The sequence below is a fragment of the Eublepharis macularius genome, chromosome 11 (genome assembly GCF_028583425.1).
Source record: "Eublepharis macularius isolate TG4126 chromosome 11, MPM_Emac_v1.0, whole genome shotgun sequence".
Classification (NCBI taxonomy): domain Eukaryota; kingdom Metazoa; phylum Chordata; class Lepidosauria; order Squamata; family Eublepharidae; genus Eublepharis; species Eublepharis macularius.
Window position 1 is genome coordinate 68,940,327 of NC_072800.1, and position 13,886 is coordinate 68,954,212.

General features: G+C 43.2%; 1 protein-coding gene across 1 annotated transcript in view; it reads left to right on the plus strand.

The window, feature by feature from the left end:
- The window catches only part of ARMC3 (armadillo repeat containing 3), a 75,291-nt gene that overhangs the window by 47,254 nt on the left and 14,151 nt on the right, over positions 1 to 13,886 (plus strand). Inside the window, exons 11-15 of the mRNA XM_054991486.1 lie at positions 4,593 to 4,842; positions 6,094 to 6,230; positions 7,023 to 7,191; positions 8,380 to 8,480; positions 9,976 to 10,065. Of these exons, the coding sequence (XP_054847461.1) occupies positions 4,593 to 4,842; positions 6,094 to 6,230; positions 7,023 to 7,191; positions 8,380 to 8,480; positions 9,976 to 10,065 (747 nt within the window). The remainder of the gene's footprint in view (positions 1 to 4,592; positions 4,843 to 6,093; positions 6,231 to 7,022; positions 7,192 to 8,379; positions 8,481 to 9,975; positions 10,066 to 13,886) is intronic.

A 13,886-nucleotide genomic window follows, 5' to 3' on the forward strand; every position in this document is an offset into this window, starting at 1 on the left:
ATTCTTTTAGAATAAGAAAGCCTTTGTTGTAGTAATATGACTTAACACTGACCTCTAGTGGCAGCCTGTAGAATTTTCCCAAAGTGTGTGATTGTGGTAATAGCAGGCTTTGCTTTGGCCTGAATGGCCCAAACTAACCCAATCTCATCAGATCTCAGAAGCTAAGCAGGGCCAGTCTTAGTTAGTACTTGAATGGGAGACCATCAAGGAAGTCCAGGGTTGGTGTGCAGAGGCAAAAAATGGCAAACCACCTCTAAATGTCTCTTGCCTTGAAAACCCTACAGGGTGGCCTTATGTCAGCTGCGACTCAACAGTACCTTACATACATACACAATAGCAGACCTTGGTACAAAAGGGTGATTCTTACTTCTTCATTGGGTGCATGAGCACAGACACAGGTTCCTCCACTTCTGTACTTGTATAGGGCTGTGCTCAGAAGGTTGAGAGGTTACTATTACCTTTTTAAGTGTAATTTTCTCAAAGACCTGTCCAAGCTGCTAGACATTTCCTGTATTCTGGCCTGTCTATGAGCAGTCCCATATGTGGCATTACACAAAGGTCACAGAACATATTTTGGAAACGTGCCATTATTTTCAAGCAATTATGTGTTAAGGATTTTAGACTTTAAAATATGGATTCTGTTGTATGGGCCATGAGTATCCAAGTCCTAAAACAAAAGCTATACCATATCTTTCCTGGCACTGTTTTTAAAGTCTCTTATCTGCATCCTGCAGAGAAGTTTTCTATTTTCTACTTTGTTTTGTCTTTTCATAGAGAATTCTGTTGAATGTGGAAGCTTGCACAGGGTTTTATGTTACCTTGGTTGGTCCTAATCAAAAGTATTACATGCATTTTGCTTTGGACCAATGTGGGTACCTGCATTCTATTATCTATAAGGAGATAACAAGATTGGCTTCTCAGGATCCATGCCTCCAGAGGATACTATGACTTAACTCTGTATCACTTGGAATTTAGGCCTCTGGCAGGGTTAGTTATTTCCTGCTTCTTTAACATGCCATTTTTTTTAGATAGTAGAGGCTAGGGAAGCTGTCTTGCTTTTGGATACTGGAGACTGAATCCTGATATTGAAATGGACCTTTTTCTACAGATTTTTCAGCCATTTTCTTTCTGGAGTACACCCCTATTTTAATAAAAAGAGTTCCTAAACTGTTGGGACACATTTAAAAATAAAGCTTGAGAGTCATTTAATCAGACAGGGAATCCAGAAGCTGATGCAGACTGGCACACCTTAGTCCGAAAATGCTTCTTCCCACTCTTTGTTCTTGGGCCTCCAGAATAGCCAGAGTAAAATATATTATTTGATTATCAATATTATTGTGGTGTCAGCACCTAAGGTTTTGCATTTGGCAACAAATTGCAAGCAGTGATCTAGGAGAGGATTTCTTAGGGGGTGTCAGAGGCATCCTTTCATTACAAGCTTAAAATAAAATAGTCTCGTGATATAAAGTGCCATAGAAAAATAATTGCAACAGCTAGCAAATTAAAACATCAAAATACTAAGACATAAACTGACAGGAAATAACTTCCCCAAAACTTTTAAATATCATCAGAAGTTTTGCAAAAAAACACTCCAATCTACCTGGGGAACTTGTGTTTACCTTCACATCTAGCTCATAAAAGCAAGATCTGGGTCTCTAAGGCCTTTAAGGTGCAATTGGACCTGAATCTTACTCTTTGAATACAGACCAACAAGGCTACCTACCTGAAAGTATCTTAATAAAAGCGTATTTTCAGCTGGAATGGAAGATGTCCTATCCTGTCACACCCTTGTATCTCAGCACCATTACACACTTCTAAGTTCATTGAAGTCAACAGGCTTAAAAAGGCATAACTCTGTTTAGGATGGCACTGTAGCTCATCAGTCTCAGTGTCACCTACTCTGATTGAGGGTTGCTCAGAGCATCTCAAGCCGAGAAGGAATCATTACCTGCATCTTTTACTTTAAACCCTTTAATGATAAACAACAACAACTGCACTTATATACTGCTCTTCTGGACAGATTAGTGCCTCACCCAGAGCGGTGAATAAGTTAGTGTTGTTATTATCCCCACAATACTGCTGGGGAGCTGGGGCTGAGGAGTGGCTTAACCTAGGCCACTGACTGAGTTCATGGCAGTAGTGGGATTTGAACCAGTGGAGTGCTGATTCGAAGCCGAATCACTTAATTACTGTGCTACAGCAGCTCTTTACCTAGATTGAACCAAGGGCTTCATGTGTACAAAGCATGTGCTGTTCCACAGTCCCTGTTCCAAGCAGGCACTCTGTCTCCCAGGCTTGAGGTTCTTGGATTTAGACTATGGCACTTTATTGTTAAGAAACCACCACATTTTTTCCCATTTACAGAGAGAGACAAAAATACTTTAAAGCACAATTATAAATAAGAAAGCACATGGATAACTGAGATTTCCATCTGTATATTTCCTGTGTTAATAGCTCTGCCAAGTTTTGTTTAACAAACAAATGAGCCTAGTATAAAATCACTATGAAATGCTAGTCAGTTGGGCATATGCCTTATGTTGTTTGCAAGAATAATATTATGAATGCATATAGAAGAAGAATTCCAGTGGAAAGAGGTAGTTTCACTGGTGTATGCTGCTATTAGAGCAGTCCAAATTGGAAAAGAGGGAAGAATTAGAAATCCATCTGTTGTCAATAATCCTGTGATTTTAATTAATAACTTTTAATGTTTTGTTTTTTATTATTTTGTAAGTTGCTTCAGGTAGGTTTTCTAGAGAGGTGGCATAAAAATGTCTAAATAAATAAGAGACTGTGTATAAAAAGTGCTGAAGTTTTATATTTCAGGACACATTCTTGTATCAAGGAAACCACTCTTTGACAGCATAGTGGGGGCGGGGAGGCAAAGGCACACAAGGAATCAGTAAGGTGCTACATCAATGTATCTGTGAGATACACTGGTGTAGCTTGGAGATGTGCCAGCAGAGCACCCCAGCAGTTCTATGCCTCAGCTGAGCGCTGGCATGGCAATGGGACAGAGCGATGTCCGTGCAAGTTGTTGCACTGGTAGGGAAAGGGGTGGACCCAGGACGTGGCAGGAGTTACTTGGCTCCCTAAGCCACCCCAGCCTGGGAATACCTCCCCAGAACTGGTGGAAGGTTATGCCACCAAATACCACGATGTAGCCCATAGGCACCCATACAATAAAAGAGCCAAAATAGCACCCTATATGTACATCTCTGTCCATAATCTCTAGTGTAACACAGGATGCTCAGTATAGCCACAGCCGGTCACCCCTTTCCCCAGAATGGGCCAAACCCCCTCCCTCACACCCAATCACACACACACACACCAGCACTACATAAACCCCACCCTAGCTATGATGCTCCATATTTCAGTAGGTAGGGAGTGTAGCACAGGAATCTGTCCCACAGAACTTTAATGTGCCCACTTTGGTAGTGGGAAAGGCACAGAGAAGGAACTTAGCATCCAAGGGGACAGCAAAGATCATGCTGTATAGCTAACCTGTCTCATTTCAGAACTCTTACAGGTATCCCATCTCTGGGAACACAAACCAAAGAGGCAGCCATGTGCCAACAAGTGAGTTGGGGAAGCAATCTAGCATTCCTGGGCAGGGCGTTTGCACTTGGCTCCCTCGTCACCCTCACACAAGCTTAGGTGCTGCTTCAACAATGTTGACTCCCTTACTTGAGGCTAGCAGTGGGGGGTGGGCAGGGATCCAAGCAAGAACCACCTGGCAATATGCCCCACATCATATGATAGGACATACTCCCAGGATAGTGTACCCAGAATGATGGGGAGGGTCTCTAATATTTGGCTCTTTTTTTTTGAGATTGCAAAATCAAGCAGGTTATTATTCTCTATAGACTCAACGCTTTCCAAAAAGAACTAACAAAGGCCAATAGAAGCAACCTGGCAGCAGAATGTACCTACTCCAAAAAATCTCTCTGAAGCTGCAGCCAGTCACACTTTTGGAGGTTTCCCAGGCATTAGGAGGGGAGGCGACTCTCAGAGGTGAATGGCGTTGCACATTAGGGGAAGCTCACTTCCTGTCTGACTGAGGAGACTGTTGTGCTCCCCTTAATATGCAATGCCATTTGCTTCTGAGAGTCTCCTCCCTCCCCATGCCCTCCTCTCGCCCAAAAATCCTCCAATAGCAAAGGGGAGAAAGCTGCTGCGACCTTTAAAATGGCAGCCCAGGTTATTCCAAATATTTTCAGAATTAGCTGTGAATTAACTGCCTATTTGAGAATCCTGGATTTGATTGGGATTCCCAAATATATCTGTAAAATAAAAAGAAGGCATTTTCAGACTGGATATTTTAGGACTGGATATACCAAATCGCACACCCCTACCAGCAGCACTTCTGTGGTGCGGGCGGCTGGTTGCCTCTGCTGTAGCTGCCTTCAGGATTAGGCTGCCCAAGTGCAATTCTGAGCAGAGTTACATCCTTCTAAGGCCATTGACTACGTGGGACGTTGAATAAAAAGTTATTCATTCAGACCCTTTATCTCGTTTGAATTAAGCGGCAACCATTGGTATGCATTTCTGGGGTTCCAATCAACAGGTGTTCAGGGGTTTATCCACTTTTCTAGTGCTGTTGCTGAAGCCGATGGAATTGAACCTTTGATCAGTGTTCTCGGCTCCAAGAGAGACGGGGCTGTTGCTAGTGCAGCCACAGTCCTCACCAACCTGGCCACCCAGGAGCCTTTGCGCCTCAACATGCAGAGCCATGGCATTATGAGTGCCCTTGTTGAACCGCTCCACTCCACCAACAGCCTAGTACAAAGCACAGCAGCACTCACCGTGGCGGCTGTTGGTTGTGATGCTGACGCAAGAACCGAGGTGAAGTATATACAAAGCGTCTGCTTTGAAATTTTTATAATAAAACACCGATTTGTTTTATATTTTGAGTCTGTCTTGAACAAGTACATTTTATCATGGGTCTCTGTAAAAAGTCTATTCACTTGCACCACAGGTCAGTTTGTAGCAAGTACTGGGAAAAACAGAAATAAGTCTTGTCTCAGCCAGATGTGAGGAAGATAGGTCTAAGTAACGAGCAGGATTTTTAATGCACTATGAACTAGTATACTATATAAAAACAAGGATTCAAATACTCTTATAGTATATGAACATTTTCTTGTGGAAAAAAATTTAATCACATAAATGCCAAGTCCCCTCCCCACATACACATATACCAAAATAAATCTTTGTGTGTACATTGTATGGAATCAAGTGACAAAGGACAGTGCAAATCCAGAATGAAAGTCCCTGTGGTTGTTTATCTCCTGGGTTCAACTGTGGCCAGAGCCACAGAATTTCACTACAGTGTGGATCAGGTACACAATAAGTATATGCGACAGAAGCAAGTCGACTGAAGCAGTAGAGAATCAAAGCAAGCAGGGAAGAGCAAGGCTGCCACAGAAAGAGCCATAAGCAAAAGCTGCAATAAGGCCCAGGGATCAGGGCATTAGAACAAACAAAACTGAACGGGTGATAAAGCAAAGCAAATTGCTTTGCTTGCGATGTGCAGCACAAGATTAACAGAAGGCAAAGACAAAATGTGTGCTGATACACCAGCTCAGAAAGGAGTTTGTTCATGATTAAGTTTGCTATATCTGGTAGCAGGCTAGAGCCCTTCCATACTGGTAGGCTTCATGCAAGAAAGCATTCTAGGCAGCTCTTGCCATATTATGGCAGGGCACTTGCATGTAATTCAAGTGTGGTTCTGTGGAAAAAGAAGGATAAGTTTTGTCAGGGCTTTTTTTCTGGGAAAAGAGGTGGTGGAACTCAGTGGGTTGCCCTCGGAGAAAATGATCACATGGCTGGTGGCCCTGCCCCCTGATCTCCAGACAGAGGGGAGTTTAGATTTCCCTCCGCTTCGCTGGAGCGGCGCGGAGGGCAATCTCAACACCCCTCTGTCTGGAGATCAGGGGGCGGGGCCACCAGCCATGTGACCATTTTCAAGAGGTTCCGGAACTCCGTTCCCCCACATTCCCCCTGAAAAAAAGCCCTGAGTTTTGTTATCCTTAAGTAGGATAGAAGCGTGTGTGGAAGCTTTGGCTCAGATGAAGGGTGGTTTTTTTGTCTTTGTAGTTAAGAAATGCAGGTGGGCTTGAGCCTCTTATTAAGCTCCTCCATTCAAGGAACGATGAAGTTAGAAGAAACGCATGTTGGGCTGTTATGGTTTGTGCCAACGATGAACTAACAGCAGCGGAAATGACCAGGCTTGGGTGAGTAGAATGCTGTGGAAGTGAAGGGTGGGAGCGAATTGTCTGAACGGTGTCTCAAATAGTTTGCATTTATGAATGTCTGTGTAGGTGAATTTTCATTTCATGTAAATAGAGTTAAAAAGAAATGGTTTCCTGGGTTAAAAGAACTAGAAAAAAAACCTGACGTTTAATTTGTTTTAATGGTTTTTGTAAGTAGTTTATCAGTTTCACGTTACAGAGGGGGACACAGTAGGGTCAGAGACATCGAAGGGTCAGGGCTTGTGCAGCCCCCCTTTCTGCTGTCCTGATGCTATCCTTGTGAAAGGTAGAATGATATTCTCAGGATTTCCTTCCTTCTGCATTGCACCTTCCTCTCGTCCTCTTTTTCTCCATCTTGCAGCCGTAAGTGCAGGGCATCCATCCCGCATCTCTCAGCACCGTAGACCAGGTAGTTAGATTAGAATGCTGTCTCTACTCTTTTCCTATCCTCAGTAGATTTCCCTAAAAAAGGAATCATCTTTTTTCCCTAAAGCTTAAACCAGGCTCTGTGTGGTAGTTTGTTCCTCTACATGCACTTTGCACAACCCACTATGCTGCTGCTTTGCAATGGTTTTAAAACATGATTTTATTATGTATGTTTTAATTTGTTAGTTGCCTTGGTGGCCTTATGAGGGCAGAAAGACGGGGTGTAAAAATTTTGTGTGTGTGTGTGTGTGTGTGTGTGTGTGTGTGTGTGTGTTCAGTACATCAGTTCTTTGTAGGAAATTGATTAGAGTATGTAAAGTAACCTTTTCTTTTCTTTCTTTCTGACAGTGCTTTAGACATTCTTGAAGAAATTAACTTGTCCATTGGTCGCAAAAATAACTTCAGTGAAGTAGCTTTGGATAAAATACTTGACCACAATCTTCCTCAGAAATATAGTCAAATGGGATATTTAGAATCCAATAATATAATTTCAGATGGGTTCTATGATTATGGACAGGTAAAATGATTTAAGTTTCTGCTGCTTCGGGCTTAGACAAAGTGGATTTACATCAGCAGCTCTCAGAGAACTGATAGCAAGGCAACATTTCACATCCAGGAAACAGCCTCTTCCTTCTTGGACTTCCCAGTCCATTGCTTATCATTCTTCCAACACAATTCCAGGGAGAGTTGCTCCAGTCTGAGCCCATTAGAGCCAGCTTGTGTCCATCCCTATCACTCTCCTACCTTCTATTGGATGATGGACTGCCCAATAGTCGGTTGCACAAAGGAGAAGAGTTTGCATTGCCTTGATCACGGGAATATATATTGTTCCTCTACCCTTGGAATTGTGAATCTTAGAGAGCCTCCATTATAATCAGAGGTTTGCTTTTATGGAAATATTTACTTTTACTTTGGTTTTCTGGATTTCCATGTTCAATATATATTTGCTCTCTACACATTGCATACATTACTGATTGTTTTCTTTGTATTTAAAATGCATATACATACCTTTTGAAAACCACCCCATTCTCTTTTATTGTGCTTTGGTTTTTACTAGACAGAGACATGCCAAGCTTTGGAGTCTTTTTAAAAAGTTTGGATTTAGCTTTCATCATTGTGCTTTCATCTGAATTGATACAGACCAGGGAGCCCCAACTTGGTGCCAGTGGCTGCCGTGGCACTTACTGACACCTTTCCTGGAGCCCGCCAAGTGTTTTTTAGGAAATGGATGAGGCCAGGAGGGGCTTCTGCCCAGCAAAGCTTCTAATTGGCTGCTGGAGATTTGATTGGCAGTGCAGATTTTTAAAAACATTGCTTTGGCAGCAGCTGCCACTAGAACGCAAAGATCTTCACTGAGTGACTGGAAGTAAGCTGCAGCCGCCATCTTGTGGCTTCACCCACCTTTCTGGGTCAGAATTCCAAAGGTGCCCAAAGACTCAGAATGGCTGGGAAATAGTAAAGAGTCCAGTAGCACCTTTAAGACTAACTTGTAGCATAAACTTTTGAGAACCAAAGCTCTTTTCGTCAGATGCATCTTAGTCTTAAAGGTGCTACTGGACTCTTTACTATTTTGCAACTACGGATGAACATGGCTAACTCCTCTGGTTCTATGAAAATGGTTGGGGACCCTGCTATAGACATTTTAAACAGCTCAAGTAGAATCTGAACTTAATATGTTGTGTGCTTTATTCTAATCTCTCTACAGGTAAAACGAGGTGTGAAACTATTGTCTTTAGAGGAACTCAGTGCTCAGGAACTCAATGATCGCCGAGCTATAATTTTAGTAAATGCTAAATCACCAGAAGTGTGAGTCTACTAAACACTGTTCTGATTGGAATGCATGTTGATGAGGCTGCAGATTTTTTTATTTAAGATATGCAAGGAGCTGACTTAAGATGGTCAGGCCAAAGTCCAGTAAGCCTGGTCCATGGTTGTGACTACACACATTTCCTTATGTATGGTATGCTTCCTATTGGAGTGTGACAGCAAGATTCACTTCCAGTAACACCTTATTGGTGTGTGGAAATACTGTTATTAGTATTTTATCTTTAGTGTAATATTATGAAGGTTCCACCATCATAAGTCTTGGGGTTTGGGAAGTTGGGAATCTAGCAGCCCCATTCCCATGCTTCCTACCCAAGGTCCTTTTTAATCAGAAATGCTTGTGGTAAAACCAAGGATCTTCTATGCACAAACCAAGGATCTTCTACGCACTAAGACTTTTTTTTGTTATATTATTTGTTACTTTTATAATATAATAAATAAAAAATGGAGGCTCATTTGGAAATCCAAACACAGATCCCATTTGCCATGAGTTATTTGGACTTTAGGATATTGAGATCCATATATTTATTTATTTTTTAATTTTCAGTTGTGGTACCACTGTTTTGTGAAACCCACTGATTTCTGTAACAAGCATTTAAACACTTATCCCTTTCCCATTTCATGGAATGAGATGACCTTGGCCTCAGAAGAGGGGCACTGTTCTCTCAGCCTCCTTCACAAACTCTAACACAATCCAAACTAGACAGAGGCAGAAGCTTCCAATATTTGCAAGCGTCTCCTCATTCTATTAGTGCAGTAGCCAGAAGCAACCAAGACACCGAGCCTTATCAATTATGGTCTAAGCCTTTCAAAACTTTTTTTCTTCACTCCCACTAGCTCAGATTGCTTTCTTCCATTGCTATAAGCCCAACCACACAGTCTCATCCCCATCTACCTGGGTCTTTGCATTAAGACCAAATTCAAAATTTATAGCAAGATCACATGTCGACCAAGGTTCAAACATCATGACAATTTCCCCAGTACTTAACCATTAGAATTGAATGCATTCCTATTATAGAAACAGAAGAAAATAGACAAGCGCTGCACAGGCTTAGACATCCAAATAGATAGTAATGAGAAAAAGAAGAAAAAGTGCAAAAAAGAAATAATAAAGGAGGCAGGAAAGGCAGAGGCACTGTCTATAATGCATGACTCCAAAGTCATAATAGTTTCATAATCTCTAGTGTTGCCTCTCTTTTAAAAGACCACACACGAGTGAACTGCAAAGTCAATAAGTCCTCAGTCCCTTCCTCTGTACTTTGGGAGGTATTTGCCTCCCAAATTAACCCAGGGACTTCTTTTCGCATATTCCCAGGGTCAAGTCTTCCTTTCCTTCCTGTTGGCGCAAGTACATGACTCTCCTCCCACTACACTTGTGTATTTGTTCATGTGGATGTATTTATTCTGTTATGTAAGCAAGCTGTCCATTTGTCTGATACTATATTGTGCAACAACTGTGTGTCCTGTGTTATTTCAGTGAACTACCTCCTACAACTGAGGAAAAGTCACAAGATCTTCCTGCCCGAAGCTTCAGTACCATGAGAAAAATTAGTAAAGAAAAAGCCAGGTATATACGGTCATTCTGCCTCTCCTAATGTGTCAGATTCTAAATGTGAAGAAAGTTGTTCAGAATTCAATGTAAAAAATACAGGAAATGATAGAGTAGTATCTGAAACTAGAATGTGGAATTAAAAATGGGAAAACTACTATTACATTCTCCCCACTTTCCTGAGCAGTCATGCTCTAAGGCAGTGCTACCTTGGTTTGGTCCTTGTGAATGAGGGCGCATTGGAGACGTACTTCATCACTGGACTATGTGCTTTATGTACAAATGAACTAATAGAGTCCAGGTGGAGCCTTTGAGGCACTCCTACAAGGAAGCAGATCTGCTGCCTTTCAAGGAGAGAGACTTACCTTGTGCCTCAAGGAACTCCGCCTTCAGCCAACCCACAGCTACTATCTGCCTGTTTCCTCTCTCTGTGTCATTGTTTAAGACTCCAAAATTGTTGTTTCCATCACACAAAAACACACACAGCACTACTGCTTGCTTCCCTCAACTGGAAGATCTCACCTTTTTAAAGATCAGAGCTCTCAGGAGACCCACCTGCTAACAATTAGCAACCATTCAGGAAATATCAGCTGACCAGTAACTTAAGCATCAGACAGCAGCCTAAGATTGACTTTCTTTTGAGACAGGCCCTGCTCCATCCAGTTGTGTCACTTCAGTCCAAATCCTTGAGTGACAAAAGATAGATATCAGGGGCAGACTGGCCATTATACTCACCAGGGAATTTCCTGGACCAATTTCCTGCCCACCCCTTGGTGCCAGTCCAGCCCGGGGCAGAAGGACCGGCTGTGGCCTAGGGAAGGCTCCTGGCCCTGAGCAAGTTGGGCACAGCATTCCAAAGGCCATGCCCAGGCCTGGCAGAGCTGTGGCAGTCACTCACAGCTGGCTAGCTCCGGACTGGCTAGCTGTCCCTCTTTTGTAAGGTTGGGGCCTGGGCAGGCTGGAGCCCTTGTCCAGGGCCTTTTCCTCTTCCCAGGGGAATTGCCCCTGATAGCAATTCCACAGCATTATATAATACTAAGCATATTGTTTTCAGAGCTTGTTTAACCTGCAGGTTGTAACATATGTTTGCTAGGCTTATAATCTACAGATAATTTCCAGATTTATTTATTTAAAACTAGCCTGATACCCGTGCTTCGCTACGGTATTTAACTGCTTTAAATCCAGTTATAATACTTACGGGTATGTAACAATTTTAGGTTGTGGGGGATTGAGTTGGTTTTGTAGTATAATAGCATAGTACCCGAGCTTCACAAAGGTGTTTGAATAAAGCCAAGTGTGTTGATGCCGAAAACTGATGAAATGAATTTCGAAATGTAACATTTATTGAAGAGATTTTAAAAGGAAAAGATTGTAGTGCAATAAATAAAGTGAAAAATACATACAACCTTTTTTTTTCTACTGAAGGACCACTTTGTAGACCTCATGGGTGGTATTCCCCTCAGGTGCTAGGATCACCAGGCTGCTGGGTGAGCTCCCTCTGCAGCAGGCCACATAGAACTGCCCATGTGAGAAGCAGTCCTCCCTCAAGTCAGTTCCTGCCACCTTCAGTATCTGCCCCTGGGACTTGTTGATCGTCATAGCAAAGCAGGCTTTGAGGGGAACTGCAGTCTCTTGAACTCGAAGAGGTTATCTGATGGTATGAATGGTATGCGTAGTATGAACACCGATTCCTCCCCGAGCACTGCCGGTGAACAATGTGGCCTTGATGATGTTCCCGTGGAGGGCTTTCACTCATAGTCTGGTGCCATTGCAGAGTTTGGGTGGGCTGAGGTTCTGGAGCAGCATCATTGGATCCCCCACTTCGAGGACAAGTTTGTAGGCTGGGAAGCCAGGAGGATTGAGCGTGTTGAATTCCACAAGGTAGTGGACCGCATCATCCATTTACACTACTGAGTCCACAGATCTGTACTCCTGCCCCTTTGAGGGAGTTAAATTGTGTTTCATTAATGATGGCAGCCTTGTCATTCTTGGGGGGCAGAATGGCACGCTTGCACAGCCAGTCCATGGACTTCTCTGTGATAGTGACGATATCAGGGTATATTGTGGCTGTTAGGTCTGCTAGGGTCATCATTACTGTGCCCAGGCCTGTAAGGATGGTCACCTTTCCCTTGGACTCACATTATATCCGTCCCCTATTTTTAGTAGGAGTTCAGAGAATTCCCTAGCGGACGCCTCTCAAGTGGACCCTCATGTTCTTTCTTAGTGAGAGTTTCCTGATGAGGGGCCACAGATATGACGCCTTGATACACACGGTAACCTCGTCAGCTCGAGTTCCCCTTGGGACTACTGGTAGAGTCTGCAGAAGTCTCCAGCCAGCAGCACGGTCACTCCTCCCATCACTCTCTCATTGCCCCTGACATTTTTGAGGGTTATGCTCAGTGCCTCAAAACACCCCTTGTGCGCCATGGTGCTCTCATCCCAAAAAATGAGCTTACAGTTCCGCAGCACTTGGGCCATGTTGCTTTGTTTTGAGATGCTGAACAGGGGTGTTTCTGCATGGATGAGGTTAAGAGGCAGCTTGAAGGTAGCAAAGGATCATCTGCCATGCCTGAATAAGCCTTGACCTCCCATGGAAGTGAGCCCCTCTCCACACGTCTTCCAGGATTGTTTTGCTCATAGAGAGAGACTACTGCTCTGTGCACTTCGGGGTAATCTTGCTGGTATTTGGCCACTGCTGCTCAGTGCACCGCAGGAATAGGACCATATTTCTTTGCCACATCTCTAAGTTGCTTCCTCCTTTTCCCGTCAGTGTATCTTGCATGATGTCTGCCAGAAGGCTTCTTGGCGGCAGTAAGAGATGATAGCTGTGAGAGGTGTGAGGTGGAGTTGGATTGAGGGAAGGGTGGTGTGGTGGGCACTTCGGCAGGTTCATGTGAGAGGTTCACATTGAAATGGCCCCTAGAAAGGTCATATACCATCTCCCCATGAACATTTAAAAACTCAGTTGCCATACTGACTTTGATATAAAATTCCTATTCAGGAGTCTTGTATTGTCTTTCTTCAATTGTCTGCATTTTCATTTACCTGATTTTTACCTCAGAACACATAGTTCCATTGCTGATCAATCAAAGGGGAGGATGCGAGCAGGCAGGAGCCTGCCAGCCATACAGGAAAGCCAGACCACACAGGGAGATTGGCAACCCTAGAGGGGAAGACTGGGAGGTGTATTTTTATTTCAGGACACATTCAATGACTCCCAACAGCAACTGCATACTGTTTAGAATGTTGGGGTGATGACCAATCAGGCCGCATATGCAAATGACCTCAGAGAAGAGTGGCTGAGTTGGCAGTTCGTGGGAGGAGGGGCAGCCTGCCAGCCACACAGGGAAGCTGTATCCCTACTGGAAAACACATTTTACCCCCCTAGGGGGTGAATTTCTTAAAATCCCTTCTTAGTGAGTCTTTACATCCTGAAAGGAACATTCTCCCCAAATTTCATGTTTCTAGATCCAGGGGGTTGGGCTGGGCATTGATGAGTCAGTTAGGACACTTGTCTTTATATAAATAAATGTTTAGATGCCCACTTTTCCCCCCAGCATCCCATGACCCAATTCAGTCCTGTAAATCAAAGTCCTGTAAATGTATGTCTGGACTGTTTGTCTGTAGCTGTCTTCTCTTTTAATTGCTAGGGCTACATTGAAAAGGATCCACATTTGTCAGTAGTAGTGGCCTTGCAAAAGACTACATTCCAGTCAAAGGAATTCCTTCTGGCCCTTCTTCGTTGCAGATTGGACAAAATGGAAACGCTTGTGGTTTTTAGGGAAACAAGAAAAGATAGCTAGACAGGATGTATTTTTCCTTCTTGATTAATATTAATG